This window comes from Oncorhynchus kisutch, linkage group LG8 (genome assembly GCF_002021735.2).
Source record: "Oncorhynchus kisutch isolate 150728-3 linkage group LG8, Okis_V2, whole genome shotgun sequence".
Taxonomy (NCBI): domain Eukaryota; kingdom Metazoa; phylum Chordata; class Actinopteri; order Salmoniformes; family Salmonidae; genus Oncorhynchus; species Oncorhynchus kisutch.
The window spans coordinates 73,242,113-73,267,994 of NC_034181.2; the positions used below are offsets into that span (position 1 = coordinate 73,242,113).

General features: G+C 43.2%; 1 protein-coding gene across 4 annotated transcripts in view; it reads right to left on the bottom strand.

Moving 5' to 3' along the window:
• The window catches only part of LOC109895217 (suppression of tumorigenicity 5 protein), a 75,454-nt gene that overhangs the window by 46,100 nt on the left and 3,472 nt on the right, over window positions 1–25,882 (bottom strand). For 3 of the 4 annotated variants that reach the window (XR_004210898.1, XM_031831159.1, XM_031831158.1), the window contains exon 2: window positions 5,023–5,121. Coding sequence is in view for 3 of the 4 variants with exons in the window: in XM_031831158.1 (XP_031687018.1) it covers window positions 5,023–5,121 (99 nt within the window). In the remaining variant the exon portion in view is untranslated. Of the gene's footprint in view, window positions 1–5,022; window positions 5,122–22,897; window positions 23,041–25,882 lie in introns of those variants that run through there. The other variant, XM_031831160.1, reaches the window with a different exon arrangement.

A 25,882-nucleotide genomic window follows, 5' to 3' on the forward strand; every position in this document is an offset into this window, starting at 1 on the left:
AGAACACCATACCTACTGTGAAGTATGGGGGTGGAAACATCATGCTTTGGGGCTGTTTTTCTGCAAAGGCACCAGGACGACTGATCCGTGTAAAGGAAAGAATGAATGGGGCCATGTATCGTGAGATTTTGAGTGAAAACCTCCTTCCATCAGCAAGGGCATTGAAGATGAAACGTGGCTGGGTCTTTCAGCATGACAATGATCCCAAACACACCGCCCGGGCAACGAAGGAGTGGTTCGTAAGAAGCATTTCAAGGTCCTGGAGTGGCCTAGCCAGTCTCCAGATCTCAACCCCATAGAAAATCTTTGGAGGGAGTTGAAAGTCCATGTTGCCCAGCAACAGCCCCAAAACATCACTAGAGGAGATCTGCATGGAGGAATGGGCCAAAATACCAGCAACAGTGTGTGAAAACCTTGTGAAGACTTACAGAAAACGTTTGACCTCTGTCATTGCCAACAAAGGGTATATAACAAAGTAATGAGAAACTTTTGTTATTGACCAAATACTTACTTTCCACCATAATTTGCAAATAAATTCATTAAAAATCCTACAACTTGATTTTCTGGATTTTCTTTTCTAATATTGTCTGTCATAGTTGAAGTGTACCTATGATGAAAATTACAGGCCTCTCTCATCTTTTTAAGTGGGAGAACTTGCACAATTGGTGGCTGACTAAATACTTTTTTGCCCCACTGTGTACCTGTGTTCTCTGTTTGCCCGTTGCCAGTTCGTCTTGTTTGTCAAGTCAACCAGCGTTTTTCTCAGCTCCTGCTTTTCCCCTGTCTCTCTTTTTCTCGCCCCCGTGGTTTTGACCCTTGCTTGTCCTCTCTGAGCCCGCCTGCCCGACTACACTGCCTGACCTGGCCCTGGCTGCCATCCTGTGCCTTTGCCACTACTCTGGATTATCGACTCCTTGACCTGTAATTTGCCTGACCCTGTTGCTGTAATAAACATTGTTACTTCAACACAGTCTACATTTGGGTCTTACCTGAAACGTGATAACAATAAGTATTCAACATTAGTTGACCTGCGTTACACCTGGTTCCCAAATGGGCGGGCCTATGCCCTCCCAGGCCCAACCATGGCCACGCCCCTGCCCATAGATGAAATCCATAGATTAGGACAAAAAAAAGATATTTAGATTGACTGATTTCCTTATATGAACTGTAACTCAGTAAAATAGTTGAAATTGTTGCATGTTGTGTTTATATTTTAGTTTAGTCTAAATTCAGTCTGATTCTTGTTTGACCTATCAGCAGCCATAACATTCTGTGATAGTCAAAACTGCCCCAGTGTAAAATCACTGTAGATGTATTTCAAATATCAACAGAACCTGTGTAATATATCGATTTTAACACCCCATATCCAGCCATCAGACCATTATACCCAAATGTAAGTTGAATCAGCTGGTAGATTAACAGCGCACGTTCAAAAATACCCTCTTAGGCACGCCCTGGCCAAGATTACTCCAGGAGTCATAAAACTGGTTTGACTGCAGTATTAAACCCCTTCACACAAAAGGAAAACATCAAGTGCAGAATTCTCTGGTACGGATAGCTGCGTTGTGGTTGGGATCTGTGAGGGTGTTCTGGTGGTCAGGACTGGGCCAGTTAAAACAAGCTGGGCAGCTTCAACTGTGGCGGCCACACATGTACTGAGCTGGGTGCCAGTTAGGGCCTGGGTCCTGGACCCACTGTCCTCCAGCCAGGGCACATCATAACAACCAAAGGTCACTTCCTGTTCTGTTGATAGACCGGGCCACAACAGGAGGGCTTCCAGTAACCCAGATAAATAGATAGATTTTCAAAAAGAAAAAAGAGAGAAGCCATTAACATCCGCTTCATTTCACTTTGAGCTTCACCCTCAAGACACACCTCCTCTTCCTCTCATTAATGGGTATTATTTCATTTCCTTTTACCTTTTTATAGATTTATATCCAGCTTTCCAGTGACTTCATTTATTTTCTCAGCAATAATATTTTCTATTAAAATAAGTGGCCATCCAAGCCCTGCTGCACCCCTCCCTGATCTTATGAGAAGTTGTCTTCTCAGAATTCTTTCCTGCCAAGTGATTTACCGTCAGAATCATTATTTTTGGGGGGGGATAGAGAGACTTGAGGGAAGGTGGGGGCAAGTATATAACGGTGCTCTCTCTGTGCATAAATTACAGTTTCTTCTCTTAAAATCATCTTGACGTTGTGCAATTTTTAATAAGTAAAAAACGATAGAAACATCATGAACTGTGTAGAGTGTTGATGGTAACAGAGTTTGGGAGTGTTATTGTTTCTAGAGAACTTCTTTATCTCGACTGGGGTCGTTAGATGAGCGATGGGGTACAATTATTAGATTCCAACACTTGATGTAACCTTTGTAGATTATTGGAAAGAGACCAGGGCTAACTACACTCTTAAAGGGTTACAAAAGGGTTCTTCGGGTGTCCCCATAGGAGAACCTTTTCTGGTTCCAGGGAGAACACTTTTTGGTTCCAAGTAGAACCCTTTCGGGTTCCATGTAGAACACTCTGTGGAAAGGGTCCTACATAGAACCCAAAAGGATTCTACCTGGAACCAAAAAGAGTTCTCCTATAGGGACAGCAGAATAACAATATTGTTAGGTTATAGATAGCACCTTTTTTTCTAAGAGTGTATCTAACTCAGGAGACATTGTGAGGTAACAGAAAAACAACTAATCTATTTCTCTTAAAAAATGTATTTGTCAGTGGTAGTCATGTTAAACTCCTCACAGGCTATGGTGTTTTCACACTGGGTCAATGTACCAGTCAGGGCTGTAACTAGCTTCCAATTGGCAGCCCTTCTCAAGGTTATTCACATAAGAGATCCAACTAAAACATGTCAGAGCCATAGCCACTGACTGCTGTGTTATAGGACATGTAGCACTAGGTAAACTAACATCCTGACAGACTACACACCAAGTAGCAGATGGTGAAGGCTTGCAGTTGCACCCCTGTGAGTCCGATGTAAGCACTCCATGCCAGTTGATGCCAGTTCCTGTAGATCTTAAATCTTCACTCTAAGCCTAGTTTCAGTGGACACAGTGTGTGTATATATAGTGTTGAAGGGAAAGACTGATCACAAAACAGAACAGTCTATCGCCAGCACATTCATTACGAGCCCTGTTTGTTTCTCTGTTCCAGGAGGAAGATGTCATCTCTCAACATGGTAACTCAAACAAGCCTCTGCTCAGACCACAAAGAGTTTATAGTTGAATGGGGCCCTATTCCAGAATGTAGAGGATGGCTTACAAAAGCAGATACTAAACTCAGCAAAAAAAGAAACGTCCCTTTTTCAGGACCATGTCTTTCAAAGATCATTTCTAAAATTCCAAATAACTTCACAGATCTTCATTGTAAAGGGTTCAATGAACCATAAACAATTAATGAACATGAACCTGTGGAACAGTCGTTCAGACACTAACAGCTTACAGACGGTAGGCAATTAAGGTCACAGTTATGAAAACTTAGGACACTAAAGAGGCCTTTCTACTGACTCTGAAAAACACCAAAGGAAAGATGCCCAGGGTCATCTGCATGCCCTGCTCATCTGCATGCTGCAAGGAGGCATGAGGACTGCAAATGTGGCCAGGGCAATGAATTGCAATGTCCGTACTGTGAGACGCCTAAGACAGCACTACAGGGAGACAGGACAGACAGCTGATCGTCCTCGCAGTGGCAGACCACGTGTAACAACACTGGTACAGGATGGCAACAACTGCCCGAGTTACACCAAGAATGCACAATCCCTCCATCAGTGCTCAGACTGTCCGCAATAGGCTGAGAGAGGCTGGACTGAGGGCTTGTAGGCCTGTTGTAAGGCAGGTCCTCACCAGACATCACCGACAACAACGTCGCCTATGGGCACAAACCCACCGTCGCTGGAACAAACAGGACTGGCAAAAAGTGCTCTTCACTGACGAGTCACGGTTTTGACTCACCAGGGGTGATGGTCGGATTCGCGTTTATCGTCGAAGGAATGAGCGTTACACCGAGGCCTGTACTCTGGAGAGAGATCGATTTGGAGGTGGAGGGTCCTTCATGGTTTGGGGTGTGGTGTCACAGCATCATTGGACTGAACTTGTCATTGCAGGCAATCTCAACGCTGTGCGTACAGAGAAGACATCCTCCTCATGTGGTACCCTTCCTGCAAGCTCATCCTGACATGACCCTCCAGCATGACAATGCCACTAGCCATACTGCTCATTCTGTGCGTGATTTCCGGCAAGACAGGAATGTCAGTGTTCTGCCATGGCCAGCGAAGAGCCCGGATCTCAATCCCATGTAGCATGTCTGGGACCTGTTCAATCGGAGGATGAGGGCTAGGGCTAGGGCCATTCCCCCCAAAAATGTCCGGGAACTTGCAGGTGCCTTGGTGGAAGAGTGGGGTAACATCTCACAGCAAGAACTGGCAAATCTGTTGCAGTCTATGATGAGAAGATGCACTGCCGTACTTAAAGCAGCTGGTGGCCACACCAGATACTGACTGTTACTTTTGATTTTGTTCAGGGACACATGATTCCATTTCTGTTAGTCACATGTCTGTGGAACTTGTTCAGTTTATGTCTCAGTTGTTGAATCTTGTTATATTCATACAAATATTTACATATTAAGTTTGCTGAAAATAAACGCAGTTGACAGTGAGAGGACGTTTCTTTTTTTGCTGAGTTTACTAGTTCTAGCCCTGTAGCTCTAGCGAAAAGGCAGACAGAATACAATCAGTACTTCCTTATTAATAATTGCGTAAAGCTAATAACTGTGGGTTGATAAGCCATGTCACCTACTGTATGCAGTGTATCACTCAACACAGACACATAGTGGGATCCCACGGTACAGATTTACAAAAAGCTAGCTTTACTACCTGAAGAAAATGTCCTCTGAGGCAATAAAGGATATGAGCACCTGCACTGGTTATTACTGACATCATAGTGCATGTTGAGAGCCATCCCCTTTCCATCCACCCTGTCCCTCACCCTCTCCCTGGCCTAGAGGCTGGTGGGGATGTCACTGACCTGTCGGGGATGTCCCGGGGCACATTAGCCCCTCTTGCTCGGGTTGCAGCCTTGGAACTTTTGTTGGCAGTCATCGTCACCCTCCGACCGCCCACTTGCCTGATAGACAGACAGGATACAACACATGAAACTCCCCAGCCGTAACATGGACAATACATCAGCATCCAACAGATTGAAGTCTTTGTGATTGTTTGGGTGAGGGTATACTTGTAGCCGTGTACATGCTTATAAATCACAACAATTCATTACTTACTGTTAATAAACTGCAGTAATTAGAAAATTAGTTATGTGAAATAAAGCGTTACACAAAACACTCACACTTGAGACCTTGAGAGTATAAGTGGGTCAATGTGCTCTGTGCATATTTGGCCAAAACCATGACAAATATGGAGCTTAATCTCAGCCATGGGAGTGCCATATCAGATATCAGATGGATGACTTCACTGGATTCCTAACAGTGTGAGTAAACACCAGAGCATAAAGTACAACAATCAAGGAGAGAAAGGTCTGTGCTGTGTGAGGGACTCATCTGTGCTCTAGGCTCTGCTCTGTTAATCCAGCACCTCTCTCTTTTCATACAAATGAATGGAAATACAGTAATCATGAGGTCACAGCTCCAAACGAGAATGGTCCCTGAAGTCTCACAACAGAAGACAAATGTCTTTGGTTGCCACAGAAACGGCAGAAATATTTCTGAATCATTCAAGCCAGTTGGACAGGAGATCTGGGCTTGTTTAAAAGAAACCTTCAATCCCACTCCATTGTTTTCCCATCAATTTAGAGAGCACGAAACTTTAAAAGGTAGAATTAAAGAAATTACAGAGCACGGTCTCTAGATTGTAATTACGGTGCACCCTTAAAATCGCTATTTGAGATTGAAGTGGGCAAGAATAGCCAGTAATTGCAAACAAAGCATAGAGCCAACTAAAGAGGGGAGACACTCCATCCCCATCTGATTGGAATGTGTGTTTTTATCCGTCTCTGCTTGACTAGAGCAGCCAAGACTAACAGACTTGCCCTCTTCCCATGAACGTGTTCACCTAGAGGGCTAGAAAAAAAAGCCTAGCTGTGTTTTTATTGCAGACTTTAGTTTTAGAGGCGTGTAGTTTGTGTGCTCCTGAAGGCTCTAAGGACTCAGGCTAAACAGGGATCTGACTGACATGTTGACCACATCGCCTGCGTTACGTGCGCGAGTGTTGCAAAATACATTTACACACACAGTTGAAGTTGGAAGTTTACATACACCTTAGCCAAATACATTTAAACTCGGTTTTTCACAATTCCTGCAATTTAATCCTAGTAAAAATTCCTTGTCTTAGGTCAGTTAGGATCACCACTTTATTTAAAGAATTTGAAACGTCAGAATAATAGTAGAGAGAATAACTTATTTCAGCTTTTATTTCTTTCATCACATTCCCAGTGGGTCAGAAGTTTACATGCACTCAATTAGTATTTGGTAGCATTGCCTTTAAATTGTTTAACTTGGGTCAAATGTTTTGGGTAGCCATCCACAAGCTTCCCACATTAAGTTGGGTGAATTTTGGCCCATTCCTCCTGACAGAGCTGGTGTAACTGAGTCAGGTTTGTCGGCCTTCTTGCTTGCATGCGCCTTTTCAGTTCTGCCCACAAGTTTTCTATAGGATTGAGGTCAGGGCTTTGTGATTGCCACTCCAATACCTTGACTTTGTTGTCCTTAAGCCATTTTGCCACAACTTTGGAAGTATTCTTGGGGTCATTGTCCATTTGGAAGACCCATTTGCGACCAAGCTTTAACTTCCTGACTGATGTCTTGAGATGTTGCTTCAATATATCCACGTACTTTTCCTCCCTCATGATGCCATCTATTTTGTGAAGTGCACCAGTCCCTCCTGCAGCAAAGCAACCCCACAACATGATGCTGACACCCCAGTGCTTCACGTTTGGGATGGTGTTCTTCGGCTTGCAAGCCTCCCCCTTTTTCCTCCAAACATAATGATGGTCATTATGGCCAAACAGTTCTATTTTTGTTTCAACAGACCAGATGACATTTCATGCTTGTGTGCTTCAACGAACGTCTGCGTAGCCAGGTGCTAAAATAGAACTCCCATCTCCTCATTGGTTTTTAGGAGCATATACCCGCGTGGGTGATTGAAAGATGAACTGAGGTCCACACTCCATTTCAGTTGGTGGTGTTAATGCACCTTAAAGTTGGTTGCGAATCGCCATATAAAGTCCACAGAAAATGAAGACTGAAGGAGGAGAGATTACTAGAAACTAACCATGTTTCCCATTTCATCTGTGGATTAATTATCAGAGTAGAGACTCAAAATGGGTCAAAATTCTACAAAGATCCAGAAAAAAAGGACCTAGTGCATTTCAGGTCAAATAAAACCCAATGTTTGTATCCCAGGACAAATTAGCTAGCAACATCAAGCTAGCGAGCTAAATGTCCATGAATGTTTCATGTGTTTCGACCTGTCCCCAAATGAATATAGCTGGTCCAGATTTCATGTTGATATTTCAACCTGATATTTTGATGGCGGGCGGACGCACGCGCATGCTTGGTCTAGTCAGCATGTGAGCCAAACGGGCCATCACATTTACACTACTCTCATCAACATTATATTCAATCAAAGGGTAATGACTTCCAGTCTTGCATATTTCTCTGCCTGATAATGTAGTTCATATCATTGCCATTATCATAATTTCCCCAAAACATCTTTATTATATATTCATGTATTATTGTGTTGAAATGCATGTTCAGATCAAATGTGTTGTTTCTTCAACGCTTCTCTGTATAATGTCACACATTCTGTGGTGTTCATGACATCGCAGACATCCGCACCCAGAGGAAGCCGTGTCTGTAACCCGTGATCACGTGGCTCAGGAGTTTGATTCCCACAAGGGACCAGTATCAAAAAAGTAAGAAAATGTGTGCACTCCCTACTGTAAGTCTCTCTGGATAAGAGCGTCTGCTAAATTATGTAAATGAACACCCTGTCATTTCACCATAAACAGTCCCTGGATGCCCACATGTCCCTTGCACAGTTTCCTCCCTTCAAATGCCAATCTAATCTAAAATACAGTCTCAGCACTGAAACAACCCCTCTTCCAAAGTGTTTTGGTTTCTATGGAGGTCAACAGAAAACCCAGAGAGATCAGAGGTGTGGAGCTGAGCTGAGTCCTATAGAGACAGATGAGGAGAGAGACGGCACTGAGCCCTATAGAGACAGATGAGGAGAGAGATGGCACTGAGCCCTATAGAGACAGATGAGGAGAGAGACGGCACTGAGCCCTATAGAGACAGATGAGGAGAGAGATGGCACTGAGCCCTATAGAGACAGATGAGGAGAGAGATGGCACTGAGCCCTATAGAGACAGATGAGGAGAGAGATGGCACTGAGCCCTATAGAGACAGAGGAGAGAGATGGCACTGAGCCCTATAGAGACAGATGAGGAGAGAGACGGCACTGAGCCCTATAGAGACAGATGAGGAGAGAGATGGCACTGAGCCCTATAGAGACAGATGAGGAGAGAGATGGCACTGAGCCCTATAGAGACAGATGAGGAGAGAGACGGCACTGAGCCCTATAGAGACAGAGGAGAGAGATGGCACTGAGCCCTATAGAGACAGATGAGGAGAGAGATGGCACTGAGCCCTATAGAGACAGATGAGGAGAGAGATGGCACTGAGCCCTATAGAGACAGATGAGGAGAGAGACGGCACTGAGCCCTATAGAGACAGATGAGGAGAGAGACGGCACTGAGCCCTATAGAGACAGATGAGGAGAGAGATGGCACTGAGCCCTATAGAGACAGATGAGGAGAGAGATGGCACTGAGCCCTATAGAGACAGATGAGGAGAGAGATGGCACTGAGCCCTATAGAGACAGATGAGGAGAGAGACGGCACTGAGCCCTATAGAGACAGATGAGGAGAGAGATGGCACTGAGCCCTATAGAGACAGATGAGGAGAGAGACGGCACTGAGCCCTATAGAGACAGAGGAGAGAGACGGCACTGAGCCCTATAGAGACAGATGCGGAGAGAGATGGCACTGAGCCCTATAGAGACAGATGAGGAGAGAGATGGCACTGAGCCCTATAGAGACAGATGAGGAAAGCGAAGGAATTCTTGCTGTCATCTATTTCCTGTTTTAGTGGACTGAGAGGACAGAGCATACATCTTCATTTTGATCCAGCTGCACAGGGAATTGCCAGAATATCCTGACAGATCTTAACAACTGCAGTTGTTTTGGTTCATTCGGATCTTCTGCAGGCAGGGAAAGCCAAGGTATTCAGAATGTGAGCCTTGGAGTGCAGTGATGGTGATTAGTCTACACTCAAACACATAGCCATAGGCTCTGTTCTGTATTTATTTCTGTGCACACAACCATAAGTACCCAAAGGTATACTTGGAGTTTCATCTGTACATGCTTTCACTTACTACAGTCATCAATGTCACCAACATTAAAAGGCATGTGAGAAAAACAGAACATGAAAGCACATCCGTGGAGGCTCCTCAGAGGAGAAAGGGGAGGACCATCATCTTCAGTGAATTTCATAAAAATAGTGAAACATTTAAAAAAGTTATCCTTTTTAGATAAAACTATACTAAACATATTTACATGTCACCAAATAATTGATTAGAACACACTGATTTACAATGAAGGTCCACAGTTGCCTCAACAGCACTCTGTGGGGTAGCACCATTATGTAGCCGGAGGACAACTAGTTTCCATCTTCCTCTGGGTACATTGACTGCAATACAAAACCTAGGAGGCTTATGGTTCTCACCCCCTTCCATAGACTTACAAAGTAATTATGTCAACTTCCAGAGGACGTCAGTTTTTGAACAAATAATTTCTTTAAAAATGAATGAGAAGAGAGAGAGAGAGAGAGAGAGATTAAGATTTAGTTGTATTTTTTCACTTAGCTTGTGAATGCAGCTAGCTAGTTTAGTCTACTCAAGCACCCACCTCAAACAGAGAGGGATGCTATGTGAGCTAGCTGGCTATGGCTGTCCAACACTGGAACTCTTCCAAGATAAGCTTTTGGTTTTATTAATTTATTGCCACCTGGACCCACAGGTGTAACTGCTAAACTGCTTGCTGATGGTACACTGTACTGCATGTTTGTAGTGGGTTTACTAACGCTTTAGTTCTAGTAGCTATGTTGACTATGAGACATTAACTAATGTGGTGACAATGATATAGGCTGTGTGTAGCGGTTAGCGGTTATGATATGAAGGTTTTTTCACATAGTCACAGACAGCTGATTCTGTAGAAGAAAAAAAATCTTAAAACTGAAGCAAACAGAACAAAACGGGGAAGAACATAACTGAATTTGTCCAATAGAAACTCTTGTTTGCAACTGTTGGACTAATGATTACACCCTAAATCAGTGAGATGCAAGCAAGAGTGTGCAAGGCAGTATTGAATGTGTCACTGTCACCTTGATTACTCACATTTTTTTCTCGACCTGTAAACTTTAATTCATAGACTAGGTTGCAGCAACCTCATGATGGGTATAGAGAAAATTAGAGTATCATGTATTAGCCTAAACCTATCGATGGTACATTGAGCTGGGTGAATGGAATATGAATGACAGTTATCCAATATGCTGTAATAGAAATAAGGCCATGTTCATAAAAAATAATAATCCTCCTCCCTCATTTTAAACTTCACCGACCACCACTGAAGCACATTAAATATTAGATGAAATTTGGACAGAATATCAGATGTCTGAAAATATTGCTATTTCCTTTAAATACCTGCTACAGCTTGATGAAATATGTTTTTTCATTGACATATTGAAAGATGCACAGCTGTAAAAATACTGTTGCGTGTGCGTAAAAACACTTTCAATAGTAACATCTGGAAAGCAAATACAGTATGTTTAGAAAAAAGGAGAACTTATAAAGACAGGCATACTGTTAAACCACAGCAAATAAAAACACATTTTAAAAGTCTCTCAGCTAATCTTAATGGTTATATCAAAAGAAATGTAGAGTACCCCAGGATTCTTTATAGGCCTAGGTATCAATTTTGGAAGTACTTCAGATCAGTACAGTTTCCAAATATGAGGCTTACTGCCTACATTGGGTGTACAACACATTAGTAACACCTGCTCTTTCCATGACATAGACTGACCAGGTGAATCCAAGTGAAAGTTATGATCCCTTATTGATGTCACCTGTTAAATCCACTTAAATCAGTGTAGATGAAGGGGAGGAGACAGGTTAAAGAAGGATTTTAAAGCCTTGAGACAATGTATACATGGATTGTAAACTCAGCAAAAAAGGACGCAGTCTTTCAAAGATAATACGTAAAAATCCAAATAACTTCACAGATCTTCATTGTACAGGGTTTAAACACTGTTTCCCATGCTTGTTCAATTAAACATAAACAATTAATGAACATGCACCTGTGGAACGGTCGTTTAGACACTAACAGCTTACAGACGGTAGGCAATTAAGGTCACAGTTATGAAAACTTAGGACACTAAAGAGGCCTTTCTGCTGATTCTGAAAAACACCAAAATAAAGATGTCCAGTGTCCCTGCTCCTCATACCTTAGGTATGCTGCAAGGAGGCATGACGACTGCAGATGTGGCCAGGGTAATGTCCGTACTGTGAGATGCCTAAGACAGCACTACAGGGAGACCGGATGGACAGCTGATCGTCCTCGCAGTGGCAGACCATGTGTAACAACACCTGCACAGGATTGGTACATCCGAACATCACATCATCGGGACAGATACAGGATGGCAACAACAACTGCCCGAGTTACACCAGGAATGCACAATCACTCCAACAGTGCTCAGAATGTCCGCAATAGGCTGAGAGGCTGGACTGAGGGCTTGGAGGCCTGTTGTAAGGCAGGTCTTCACCAGACATCACCGACAACAACGTCACCTATGGGCACACCCACAGTTGCTGGAACAGACGGGATTGGCAAAAAGTACTCTTCACTGACGAGTTGCGGTTTTGTCTCACCAGGGGTGATGGTCGGATTTGTGAAGGACTGAGCGTTATACCGAGGTCTGTACTCTGGAGAGGGATCGATTTGGAGGTGGAGGGTCCTTCATGGTTTGGGGTGGGGTGTCACAGCATCATCGGACTGAGCTTGTTGTCATTGCAGGCAATCTCAACGCTGTGCGTTACAGGGAAGACATCCTCCTCCCTCATGTGGTACCCTTCCTGTAGGCTCATCCTGACATGACCCTCCAACATGACAATGCCACCAGCCATACTGCTCATTCTGTGCGTGATTTCCTGCAAGACAGGAATAACAGTGTTCTGCCATGGCCAGCGAAGAGCCCGGATCTCTATCCCATTGAGCATGTCTGGGACCTGTTTGATCGGAGGGTGAGGGATAGGGCCATTCCCCCCAAAAATGTCCAGGAACTTGCAGGTGCCTTGGTGGAAGAGTGGGGTAACATCTCACAGCAAGAACTGGCAAATCTGGTACAGTCTATGAGGAGGAGATGCACTGCAGTACTTAATGCAACTGGTGGCCACACCAGATACTGACTGTTACTTTTGTTCAGGGACACATGATTCCATTTCTGTTAGTCACATGTCTGTGGAACTTGTTCAGTTTATGTATCCGTTGTTGAATCTTGTTATGTTCATACAAATATTTACACATGTTAAGTTTGCTGAAAATAAACGCAGTTGACAGTGCGAGGATGTTTCTTTTTTTGCTGAGTTTATATGTGTGCCATTCAGAGGCTGAATGGGCAGGACAAAAGATTGAAGTGACCTTGAACGGGGTATGGCAGTAGGTGTCACGTCCTGACCTTAGTTCCTTTTTTTAATGTCTCTATTTTAGGTTGGTCAGGGCGTGAGCTGGGGTGGGCATTCTATGTTTTGTTCTGTTTGTATTTCTATGTGTTTGGCCTGGTATGGTTCCCAATCAGAGCTGTCAATCGTTGTCTCTGATTGAGAACCATACTTAGGCAGCCTGTTTTCACCCTTGAGTTGTGGGTAGTTGTTCTCTGTCTCTGTACCAGACAGGACTGTTTCGTTTGTTCCGTTTTGTTATTTTTGTTCTAGTGTTCAGTGTAATTAAATGATCATGAAAACATACCACGCTGCACCTTGGTCCTCTCCTTCTTCCACCTACGACAGCCTTTACAGTAGGTGGTTTGAGTGTGTCAAGAACAGCAACGCTGCTGGGTTTTTAACGCTCAACTGTTTCAGGTGTGTATCAAGAATGGTCCACCACCCAAAGGACATCCAGCCAACTTGACACAACAGTGAGAAGATTTGGAGTCAAAACGAGCCAGCATCCCTGTGGAACACTTTCAACACCTTGTAGAGTCCATGCCCCGGTGAATTGAGGTAGTTCTTAGGACATAAAGAGGTGCAAATCAATATTAGGAAGTTTTTCCTAATGTTTTGTACACTCAGTGTATATGGAACACTTTGTAATGACAAGGAACTGGCAGTGATTGTTAAATAAACAGGCTACTTGTGCAATGCAAGAACAGTAGGCAGGTGTCAGCGTGTAATTACAAAGAAGCCAAGTTGAGGGCAACAAGTGAATTGGTGATTCATAGGAAATTAAATTCACAAAATTAGCATTTAAAAAAAAATTGCCTTTATTTAGCTAGTCAGTTGAGAACACTTTCTTATTTACAATAAAGGCCTAGAAACAGTGGGCTAACTGCCTTGTTCAGGGGCAGAACGACATATTTTTACCTTGTCAGCTCGGGGATTCGATCTAGCAACCTTTCGGTTACTGGCCCAACACTAATCACGAGGCTACCTGCCGCCCAAATGCCTACTTAATATTTTGTTACTTCAGTTTTGAGTGTTGTGTCTCAACTTTCACTGTAGCAATGTCTCTGCATCTTTCTCATACTCTATATGCAATCAGCCAATATTTACCATGTGGCAGGTGCTATCTAGAACCAAAAACCTTTTTTTGGCTGTCCCCATAAGAGAACACTTTTAATTACACTTTATGAAGAACCCTTTCCACAGAGGTTTCTACATGGAATCCAAAAAAGTTCTACCTGGAACCAAAAATAGTTATCCTATGGGGACAGCTTTTTTTCTAAAAGTGTAGTGATATAGGTTATATGCACAACCTACTTCACAAGTTCACAACAATGGAGAGATTTGGGTCAGATAAGTCCAAGATGGGGCTTTGGGGAGAAAACAGCAAGGCGTTAACCAGCTGACTTCCTGAGACTGATACCATCTCTTCACATTAAAAAACAAACCATAGGCCTCCCATTTCGATCCCAGGCTGTGTCACAACTGGCCGTTACCGGGAGCCCCATGCGCGGTGCACAGTTGGCCCAGCGTCATCCGGGTTAGGGGAGGGTTTGGCCGGGGGGGCTTTACTTGGCTCATCGCGCTCTAGCGACTCCTTGTGGTGGGCCAGGCACCTGCAGGCTGACTTCATTCGTCAGTTAAACGGTGCTTCTGGATTAAGTGGGCGGGTGTTAAGGAGCGCGGTTTGGCGGGTCATGTTTCAGAGGACGCATGACTCGACCTTCGCCTCTCCCGAGCCTGTTGGGGAGTTGCAGTGATGAGACAAGATTGTAATTGGATATCACGAAATTGGGGAGAAAAATGGGATGAAATACGTAGAGTTTCTCTCCTCGGATGTCAAAGCAGCAGCAAACTGTCAAACCATGTTCAGTAAAAGGTGGTCATGGTTCGTGTCTAGGGCTAGAGTACGGTAATGTCTTAAATGGCACCCTATTCCATATATAGTGCACTACTTTTGAAAAGAGGGTCCTGTGAAAACATTTTCTATGATCTCTTATTAATTAATTAGGCCCAAACTTTGGAACTTTGTCTTTCCTTGTTATTATCACAATGTTATGGTCACTACAGAAAATCCAATCTGATATTGCTTTGGAGCAAAGCTCCGCAGCGTTAGTAAAGATATGATCAATACAAGTGGATGTCACAGATCCAACACTTTTGGTATGCACTCTAGCTGGTTGAGTGATAACCTGGTTCATATTACAGGTATTAGTCACAGTTAGAAGCTTCCTCTTGAGAGGATTGCTAGATGCTAACCAGTCAATGTTCAGGTCACCCAAAAAATAGACCTCTCTGTTAACATCACACACATAATCAAGCATTGCACACATACGAAAATACTGACTGCTGGCACTTGGTATATGAGATTTAAGAACACTGCATACTAAACTTATATTTTCAGTCATTTATAAATGTCAAGGGAGAGATGCTCAGATGAGACAAGTGGTGTAGTGGAGGGTAAACACAAGTAAACACACTTTATTTTTGCTTGATAGTTTACCCACCTTTTGCAGAAAAATGCATTGAAAGTAGGAGTTACTTTTTTTAGAGACCGGCAATCAGAGTTTATCCACCTATTTCCTCACCACTGCATCACTACCTATGCAGGAATGCACCACCCTGTCAGATATTGACATGTAATTTGAGTATTGACTTAACATTCAGCGAACGTTATGAACAAGACACAGCCTGGAATTATGACAAAAGGGAGCTAACAACTGTCCTTTCAACAGGCTGTCTGTCCTCCCACCTCTGCATTCTAGTCGAGTCATGCTGCATTCACATGGTCTAAATCCCAAATAGCACCCTATTCCCTACATAGTGCACTACTTTTGACCAGAGCCTTATGGGTCCTGGTCTAAAGTAGTTCACTATAGGAAATAGGGTGCCATATGGGGAATGACTTACACCCACTCTGCCCCCCACCCAGGGGTCCAAAGACAACCAGAAGTGAACTGCAGGTTAACGCTGACCTTGCATGACTGAGGCTCATACATAATACATACAGTATTATGTTGAACTACAGGACACAAGGTGGAAAAACAGATGGATGGATGGAAAACACTCCACATCAAAGGAGATGAGTTCCTCCTCTTACCTACATTCGGGATGCGCACTGGATAAGCACTGGATAAGCACTGGATAAGCACTGACTGAGCAACTGGTTGAGCAAGTAATGTTGTTCCACAGTAATTACAAGGAATACAAAGAACTATCCTGTGATATGATCTCTCTGAATCATGAGTTAAAAAAAATGGCCTATCAACAACAATGTTCAAGGTATATGTTTATTCTCGCCAGGTTCCTCAGAGTTAGTTACAGTTAAGATTTTTTTTGCCTTCTTCTTTACTCTTTTTGCCTTCTTCTTTACTCTTTCCCGAACTGTCTACATGACTTACAGTACCTGCCATCCAAACCACTAACTCATAACTGTCCTATTGTGTCTTAGCCAGACCATATTCTACAGCAAAAGGCATATCCATTATGGGGGGAAATCATGAGGCTAGATAATATCAGTTACTATGTCCTTACTATACCATTAGATCACAAACTATGCTTTCTGGTTGAGGAGGCAAGTCTGTGTGTGTTCCTGAGACAGTCCGGGGTGGTTTTTGTTGTTGTTTTCAACATGTCCTTGAATGGGGAAAGTCATGGTTAAAAAGTAAGTCCTTTATCGGGTGACCGAAACACACAAATACTATACAAAGCTACTCCCGCTAGTTTGTGTGTATGTGCGCGCATGTGGGTGTGTGTGCGTGTGACGTGCATGGGCTGTGGAATGTTTCATCTCATAGTGAAGCCATTAGGTCCATGGCCTTGTCAGCCTTGACAGGTCAACAGGCCCACAGGCCAGCCCATCACATAGAGGAATGTGCTAATATTTGTCCTGTCCATCAGGCCTGGTATTCAACACATTAGACTATGTTTTAAAGGGTGGATGAACAGGAGAGGGGCGGGAGCTCGGAGCACCTGGCTTCAATGATAAGAGCTTCTTTATCATCCAACAAAGATTCTCAGACACTCAACTATGCATCTTTGCTCATCAACACCTGGCAGTTACATACCGAATATGAGATGTCAATGTGATTTGGTGAACACAGAACTTTCATGGTCTGGGTTGTGATGATAATAGTAAGTTGTTATTTAGTGTTTGTCATCACAATGGATTAACTTAAATGAACCTCCTGAGGAGTAGCCTTGGCTTGATGTAATTTCCATCCAGCACCACCACGGCTCTGGTGGAAATCAAGTAATAACAACAGACACAATGGCTTCCAGAAATAGAAGCAGTGTTCTAATTTTGTTCTCCAGTCTGCTACTACACCTCTGTCTCGGCCTCTCTGGCAGACATGTCCTCCCGACCATTTCTGCTGATCAGCATACTCCAAGGTTTTCAAACTACTGTTGAGCTGAGCTCACTTACAGCCTTGAGCCAGCCAGGGAAAGCAGAGTAAAACCTCTGAAAACTCTTTCCAGACGTCACAACTCACCAGAGGACATGAGGAGTGTATGGACCCATGTATCCACAGGCATTCTTTTTCGTCTTCAAAAGACCATTTCATTTTTCTTCCGTGTGTTCTCAACGAGGAAAGAGGTTTTGGGACTGCTGTTGGAAATCTGACATCAGACGTGAGTCTGGAGGTTGAATTACTGGGTAAATATGGTAGAGGGGAAGGAGGAGCTACTCCAAACACTCAGTCCCTAGCATAACATCATATGGTCCTCATAAACATTTTACATGGAGGAGACGCATTGGAACTGTTCATGTGGTGTATGTGCATACAGCCTGTCGTCATGGACCAAGCATGTGTTTAGGTTGAGGAGAACGACTATGAATAACGTCTCCGTTAACATGAAAGCATTATAAAAGGCCTTCCACCTGGACCTCCGTTCCTAATTAACAGTCCATACAAACCTCTTCTCTGCCTCGCTCTAACACATTTTTAATTTTTTTTTAATTTGACCTTTATTTAACCAGGCAAGTCAGTTAAGAACAAATTCTTATTTTCAATGACGGCCTAGGAACAGTGGGTTAACTGCCTGTTCAGGGGCAGAACGACAGATTTGTACCTTGTCAGCTCGGGGGTTTGAACTCGCAACCTTCCGGTTACTCTTGCTGCGGGCGATTCCCTGATCCACCCCTACGCAGACGACACCATTCTATATACTTTCGGCCCGTCTTTGGACACTGTGCTATCTAACCTCCAAACAAGCTAGAATGCCATACAACACTCCTTCCGTGGCCTCCAACTGCTCTTAAACGCTAGTAAAACCAAATGCATGCTTTTCAACCGGTCGCTGCCTGCACCTGCATGCCCGACTAGCATCACCACCCTGGATGGTTCCGACCTAGAATATGTGGACGTCTATAAGTACCTAGGTGTCTGGCTAGACTGCAAACTCTCCTTCCAGACTCATATCAAACATCTCCAATCGAAAATCAAATCAAGAGTCGGCTTTCTATTCCGCAACAAAGCCTCCTTCACTCAAGCCGCCAAGCTTACCCTAGTAAAACTGACTATCCTACCGATCCTCGACTTCGGCGATGTCATCTACAAAATGGCTTCCAACACTCTACTCAGCAAACTGGATGCAGTCTATCACAGTGCCATCCGTTTTGTCACTAAAGCACCTTATACCACCCACCACTGCGACTTGTATGCTCTAGTCGGCTGGCCCTCGCTACATATTCGTCGCCAGACCCACTGGCTCCAGGTCATCTACAAGTCTATGCTAGGTAAAGCTCCGCCTTATCTCAGCTCACTGGTCACGATGGCAACACCCATCCGTAGCACGCGCTCCAGCAGGTGTATCTCACTGATCATCCCTAAAGCCAACACCTCATTCGGCCGCCTTTCGTTCCAGTACTCTGCTGCCTGTGACTGGAACGAATTGCAAAAATCGCTGAAGTTGGAGACTTTTATCTCCCTCACCAACTTCAAACATCAGCTATCTGAGCAGCTAACCGATCGCTGCAGCTGTACATAGTCTATTGGTAAATAGCCCACCCTTTTCACCTACCTCATCCCCATACTGTTTTTATTTATTTACTTTTCTGCTCTTCTGCACACCAATATCTCTACCTGTACATGACCATCTGATCTTTTATCACTCCAGTGTTAATCTGCAAAATTGTAATTATTTGCCTACCTCCTCATGCCTTTTGCACACATTGTATATAGACCCCCCCTTTGTTTTCTACTGTGTTATTGACTTGTTAATTGTTTACTCCATGTGTAACTCTTTGTTGTATGCTCACACTGCTATGCTTTATCTTGGCCAGGTCGCAGTTGCAAATGAGAACTTGTTCTCAACTAGCCTACCTAGTTAAATAAAGGTGAAATAAAATAAATTTAAAAAAATAAAAAATAAAATAAAATACTAGTCCAACGCTCTAACCACTAGGCTACCCTACCGCCCCAGGGTAGCCTACATAGGCTGCAAGAGGTTGGCTTTTGTCTCCTTTTGACTTTCAGTGACAGATTTTCAAAAGAATGGTCCAGTGGACATCTTTTCGTTGAGTGGGCGGCTGTTTGCTGAGCACTGTCGGGCCCCTTAAATATCCATCCCACAGAGCTCCATTCGCCTCTTTATGGGCAGTGGCACCCCAGGTTGACACTGTTCATGGCAGCTGCACACTCCCTACACAATAACCACAAGTCCCTGCCACCGTAGCTCTCTGACTCAATGCGCCAGATGGAACCAATTCTTTCAGTCTTTTTCATTCCTCTTTTCTCTCCATATTTCAGCTGTTTACAGTTCCCTTTTATCTTCAAGGCAATACTAATGGCAGATATGCCCTTTTTGGAAAGCTGGGGAAAAGTGTTCTGGGCAACCTGGAAATGAGCATGCACAGCTGTCGGAGCTGGCATGTGGAAAACAGGCTTAAGTCCATTTGAGCTGCTGCAGGGAGCTGAGATGTAGTATATATGTCACTGGGCTGACTTCTGACACACAGGCTTTAACTTCCAATGAAAGAAGTAAAGGAGGACAAGACATTTTGTGTGCCTCCACTGTTCTCCCTTACTCTGATATGGAAGAGGGTTCATTTATGGATCATGAATCTGAGGGATGAGAGGGGATCTGACTGAACCCTCATGACTGCCTACACTTCGTGGGCAGGCTATTAAGTACACCACCCCATTCTCAAAAATAGTTCACTCCTACTAACAGTGAGTCATGTGGCCATGGCTTGCTATATAAAGCAGGCAGACAGGCATCGAGGCATTCGGTTACTGATCAATTGAGCGTTAGAATGGGCAAAACAAATGACCTAAGCAACTTTGTGCATGGTATGATCGTCGGTGCCAGGTGCGTCGGCTCCAGTATCTCAGAAATGGCCGGCCTCCTGGGCTTTTCACACACAACAGTGTCTAGGGTTTACCAAGAATTGTGAGACAAACCAAAAACATCCAGTCAGCGGCAATCCTGTGGGCGATAACAACGTGCTGATAAGAGGTTGAATGGGAATGGCAAGAATCGTGCACGCTAACAGGCACGCTACAAACAGGCAAATAACGGTGCAGTACAACTGTGGGGTGCAGAACGGCATCTCGGAATGAACATCTCATTAGTCCTTGTCACGGATGGGCTATTGCAGCAGACGACCACACCGGGTTCCACTCCTTTCGGCTAAAAACAAGAAGAAGCGGCTCCAGTGGGCGCGCGATCACCAACACTGGACAATTAATGAGTGGAAAAACATTGCCATGTCCGATGAATCCCGATTCCTCTTGTGTCATGCTGATGGCAGAGTCAGGATTTGGCGTAAGCAGCATGAGTCCATTGCCCCATCCTGCCTGGTGTCAACAGTACAGGCTGTTGGCGGTGATGTAAGGGTATGGGGAATGTTTTCCTGGCACACGTTAGGTCCCTTGATACCAATTGAACAACGTTTCCATGCCTTGAAGAATTCAGGCTGTTCTGGGGGCAAAGGGGGTCCGACCCAGTACTAGATACCTAATAAACTTGCCACTGAGTGTATACCCTATGTAAAAGATAGGATAGATGGATAGCAGAAATGTTTAAGACAAGCTATCAAAGGAGAAGCAGAGAAAATACATCTGAATATCATTCATTTTAAGGCATCGTTGCATGATCAAAACATGAAGATATAATGTATAGTAAGGCAAATGGTATGTAATCCAGGGTGAGATAGTGACTACACGTCAAGGTGCACTTACTTCAGGTCACAGGCAGTTTACCTTACCAATAGCTTTTACATGGCAAGTGAGCCTGAAATAATGCAATGCCCAAACCATTTTGAATATGCCTTGGACAGGTTTAAGAATGTCTATGAAAGGTTGTGCAAACACTCCGTATTTGTAATGCCAAACTCCAAAGAGAGAATGGGATTGGTGATATTTGAAAAGGGACAGCATTCCCCATCTGCTTAAACAGAGGGAGTAGATTGCACTACACCCAAAAGTAAATCAAAGGTCTCCGTCATTCAAAACAAAAACAAGAAGTAACAGGAAGTGACATCCTACTGTACAGGATCTTAGTTACAAAGGCTGGATGGTGAGCAGAAAGGATAACACAGAATACCTGTGAATCAGTGTCAATACTAGGCTTTTTTTTTATAGTACTACTGATATTAATTACTGCATTGTTGGGAAAGAGTTTGCAAGAAAAGGCTTTTCAAAGGTACTTGTGCACTTGACAATAAAAACGTTAAACTTGAGTCACTCCATAATGTGTATTGTGCGACAATTTATGCCAAGTTACGAGATAAGCTTAGCTACATGACTACCTAGGATCCATACACTGGTTGAACTACCACGCTTCCATTCCAAAACCATAGATGGCCCTATGTCTTGCCATCTTTATTCCTGCTATAGGCCTAAAAGGCAAATGGCTGAGATGAAATGGAGTAGAAAAGGGAGGACCGGGAGGAAGATGAGGCACATTGAAGGCAATGCATAAAATTGATGCACCATTAACCTTTAACAAGGCAAAGAAAAAATAACTGACATACCTTCTGACACTTGTGGGGCAGACTTGTGACTGGATTATCCACTGCTGCATGTATAGCCTAAACCCAGTCAAATTATGGTTTAACTGTGACATCCAATATATGGTTTATAGACTAATAGTATGCCAAGCATGCCATTTAGATGCCAGTTAATAAAATTGTGAAAAGGCACCCTAAAGCTGTGTGGCTCCACTAGACATTGGGTTTCTATTATGGGTGATGTGTGTACACTGGGCATAGCAGCATACATATAGCCTACCAGTCTTACCCAATAACGGGGTGTGTGTATGATATCATACACATTGTCTGATAATGCCGGCCTAAAAAGCATCTGGTGACCTCCCACTCTCACCCCTGTTATGCAAGCCCTGGCCAGAGAACAGAGGAGCCTCCCAATCTAGCTGCTGACAATCCAGTCCAGTGAGAAGGAAAGGTCATTGTTAGATATGCACAATAGACAGTCTGTTCAGGAACAGTTCAAGAAAAAGAGCTTGCAGCTGCAGCGTCTGCCTAGTCGCAGTGATAGTGATAGCAGGAGGTACCCCTGAAGAAAAACTTCATCTAACAGAGAGATGCCCCTCAGAGAGAAAAAATATAATCCACATTAGAGGACATACTAGGCTATGATTATGGCTATTCTCACTCAATAGCGTTTGTAAATCTGAGTCAGATACAATCTCAGAACGTTTGTAGCTAAATTACCCGTAGATCTCAAGAACCAAAGGAGGCCCAAGTGAGTTGACAGTCTTTTGAATTGAATAAATTATCTCGTGCTCCACAATGTAAACTTTAGTTGGCAAAATGTATTTAGCCTCAACTCACTCAGTCCAATGTAATTGAATTATTTTGACATTCACATTATCAACTTGAAAGAGCTCAGAACAAGGATAGCGTTACATCCTCCAAACTATAATGTTACCAAATACCTTAAAAATAAAAATAAATCCATTCGGCGAAATATTTGTTGTAGGCTATACTTTATGTTTGCTAATTGATACAATCGCATATAACTGCTCTTCCCGAACTCTGTCTGTACCGGCATTCGGATACTTTTGTTGCAACTAGCTATATCCCCGTTAACCCTTTATAAACTATCCTAAATAATGTAAAAATGTCAAATGGCGACCGGCATTACCTCAGAGTAGCGCCTCATTTCCACAGCCATTCCCCCCCCCAAAAAAAAATGCCAGCAAATATCAATCCCGTTAGATAAATTGTAGCAAAAAAATACAACGTTTCGTTTTGCCAGATAGCTGCAGCTTTCCCACTGAACTACGAGTCATGTCTTTCCAACCAAATCCCTCCCTCCTTGAGACCTCTGGAGAGGCGAGGGCTGGACTAGTTTCCATGGAGATGGGTAGATTGCCCCCCACTTCAATGTATCTGGCCCCTTTCCATTCTCTCTATCCCACACACAAGCTTGCAGCAGTTCTTTGTCTGTTAAACAGTATATTTCATAAGAATGACCAAGAGAGTCAGATAGGCTCTGGAATTATCCTCAGGACATCATTATCATGTTGTCCACATTCCATTTGTATGTTTTTGACACTCTTCCTAGCCTTCTAACAGCATATAAAGAGGGTGACAGTTGGGAGTGCACAAGACAACGCCAGAGTGGTCTCAAATGCACACATGCCAGAGGGGTAAGGCAGTCTTGGAGTTGGAAACTAAAGTCAACAAGTGACTATTACAACATATCAAGTGGACAGCATGATGAGCCAGTACAGTATATTCCCACGTTTGGAGAGAGAGATTTATTCATCAACAACAGCTACGAGAGAACCCTATGTTTAGTTCTGGAAAGAATAACTGCTCGACTCAGCGTGGATATTCTCTCAGGGAAACATTTAGAGAAGATTTCTGTGTAATTGTTTGCTTTTGGTGTATCCAACTATTTATAACACAAACTAGCAAAATCACAAAGTAACAAGAACATAATTAATAGGCCTACACACACTTTTCAACTGCAGAATGATACTCAGAGATGCAGAATGAATCCGCTATTCGTCCAGGGGATAGATAAGATGTCAAAACACATCTCAGGAGATAAAGTCAAGGTTGAACCTTTAAAGACCTGTGTCAATTAGTGAAATTGTGTAATTATGAACGGCCTCAAGGGCTTGATGATGAGGCTATCTCCAGAGGGAAGGGTTTGTCAAGGACATAATTTCAGGTCAAACTGAATGACGAGCACACAGCTAATTATTTGGAAGACAGTTGCCATGATTAGTTCCAACAGTCATACATATCTTCACAATTAGGAGTATAGACCGTTATCAATTAACATAATACTTAACGAAAAACGTGTTAACAAAATACTTGTTTTACAAAACTATTAACAAGATCCATTAAATGTTTGTTTTTTTACATTATATGTAATTATACTTGGACATTATACTGGTTGGAGACATATCCCAAAGTAATAATGCAGATATTCAAAACAGTGAACATGTAAACCCTTATGAGGACAGTTACCAGACTCCATGTGCATATTAGCAGATGTGATTCCTTGTTGTTGGACTGCAGTGTGGATCCTGTCGCTCTCTTGTTAGTTTTATATAAGAGGGCTCTAGATAGGCTTAAACCTCATGCTCTGCTCTCCCAACATTAAACAACACTGCAGTCTGAGTCCAGACTAAACAATACCCAAGAGGGAGGATGCCTGCTAGGAAGATCACCATACCCAAAGTTGTGTCTGTTTTTCGCTTTCTTAAGTGTAGGTTCCCTCCAAGCAAAACAGCCTTTTTGAACAATCATTGTTATAATTGTTCAGAGATTTTCGTTCTTTGTCATCAAAGAAAAATATGGTCGTAAACTACCTTTACGCTACTGATTTCTGGAACATTTTCGATGAACTCAGGAAAAACATGAAAAAACACAAACAAGCCACATGAATTCAAAGTATTGGAAACATGCATGAGTTAACACACGAGTCCACTCAACCTTACTCTGGGTAAGGGAACAGCTATTAGGCCACAGCAGAATTGAAAAAGAACTGAGCAGTTCTATCCAAAACAATTGGCACAAAGTCTACAATCAAGAATCAATGTCCCCTTTCACAGGAAAGGATGCAGAAGACTGAAAAGGGTCATTATAAAGCCTGTCTTTCATATCTACTCTATAATGTAATGCCTAATCATCACAAACAAATGTCAGTTTAAAGCTTACCCATTAATCAATTCCTTCATTAATTCCTCTGAGCATCAGCAGTAGAAACATAGATGGGGGAGAGATCAAATCTAAAGCCATGCCACTGGGCCCAGACATCAGCTCAATATCTAGTTTTGATTTCCATTTGGTTGAGTTGTCAACTAATGTGAATTCAGTGTGAAATCAACAAAAAATGTCACCATGTCATTGGATTTAGGTTAAAAGTTGGGTGAAAATAGATGAAATTCCCTTACACGGATAACTTTTTTCAAATCCACATTTTGTTGAAATGATGTGGAAACAACTTTGATTCAAAATGTGGAGTCGATCTACCTGTCATGAATAGAATCCACACCACAGTTCTACCAAGTCTCCACCTATGTATCATATATTTTACTCAAACTGTGCACTATTTCATACAGCCCCCCCCCCCCCCCATCCTTTCATCTACTGACTGAGGAACGGAGGAAGTCGTAAGATGCAGACATCCGACTCATGTCCCATAACGTCTCCAGAAAGTCCACAGCTTTGTCAGCATGTCGTTTTTCTCTTAGCTCTAACTATACTGAACAAAAATATAAACGCAACATGCAACAATTTCAACGATTTTACTGAGTTACAGTTCACATAAGGGAATCAGTCAATTGAAATACATTCATAAGGCCTTAATCTATGGATTTCACATGACTGTGAATACAGATATGCATCTGGTCACAGATACCTTTAAAAAAATGGGACTTATGCCGGCCCATACCATTACCCCACCGCCACCATGGGGCACTCTGTTCACAACGTTGACATCAGCAAATAGCTCACCCATACGACGCCATACACGTGGTCTGTGGTTGTGAGGCCAGTTGGACGCAATGCCAAATTCTCTTAAACAACGTTGAAGGTGGTTTATGATAAAGAAATTAACATTCAAATCTTTGGCAACAGCTCTTGGTGACATTCCTGCAGTCAGCATGCC